Source organism: Corvus brachyrhynchos, unplaced genomic scaffold (genome assembly GCF_000691975.1).
Source record: "Corvus brachyrhynchos isolate BGI_N302 unplaced genomic scaffold, ASM69197v1 scaffold122, whole genome shotgun sequence".
In the NCBI taxonomy this organism is placed as follows: domain Eukaryota; kingdom Metazoa; phylum Chordata; class Aves; order Passeriformes; family Corvidae; genus Corvus; species Corvus brachyrhynchos.
In genome coordinates this window covers 1,164,681-1,165,222 of record NW_008236778.1, presented here as the reverse complement: position 1 = coordinate 1,165,222, position 542 = coordinate 1,164,681, and the positions used below count along the sequence as shown (strand labels likewise).

General features: G+C 66.8%; 1 protein-coding gene across 1 annotated transcript in view; it reads right to left on the bottom strand.

Moving 5' to 3' along the window:
• The window catches only part of IL6R (interleukin 6 receptor), a 4,436-nt gene that overhangs the window by 2,526 nt on the left and 1,368 nt on the right, over positions 1 to 542 (bottom strand). The window contains exon 2 of the mRNA XM_017727865.1: positions 28 to 273. Coding sequence (XP_017583354.1) covers positions 28 to 273 — 246 coding nt within the window. The remainder of the gene's footprint in view (positions 1 to 27; positions 274 to 542) is intronic.

The following is a 542-nucleotide window of genomic DNA, read 5'->3' as shown; positions in this document are numbered from 1 at the left end:
GGGCCCCCCCCCCCGGCGGGCCCCCCCCTGCCACCAGCAGACGCAGGGAGCGCAGCAGGTGGCTCCCCACAGAGCAGCTGTAGCGCCCGGAGTCCTCGTAGCGCAGCCGCCGCAGGAGCAGCATGTTACCCTCCGCCAGCCGCCGTGCCCAGCCCCCTGCTGACCCCTGCTCCTCCACTTGCCACAACACCGTGGCATTCGCAGGCACCTTGTCCTGGCAGGTTAACGTGATGTTGGCTCCCAGGCGGCCCAGCACCGTGTCCCGCGACAGTCCTGGAGGGACAAGAGGGGACCAGGCGATGAAGACGAGACCCCAGGCCCAGTGGGTGTCCCTGGAGAAGGAAGGCACCCTATCATCTGCTCCCCATGTCCAGTGACTGCTGGGGGTCAGGGCACTGAGCTGGAGAGTGGCAGTGGTTCCTCAGTGGGGTACTGGACCCCTGGCACTGCAATAGGAATGGGCACCAGAACACTCGGAGGGCTGTGTATTGAGAGCGTAGCTCAGGGAAGGTGGCAGACTGGGACTGGTGGTCCCGGGAGGC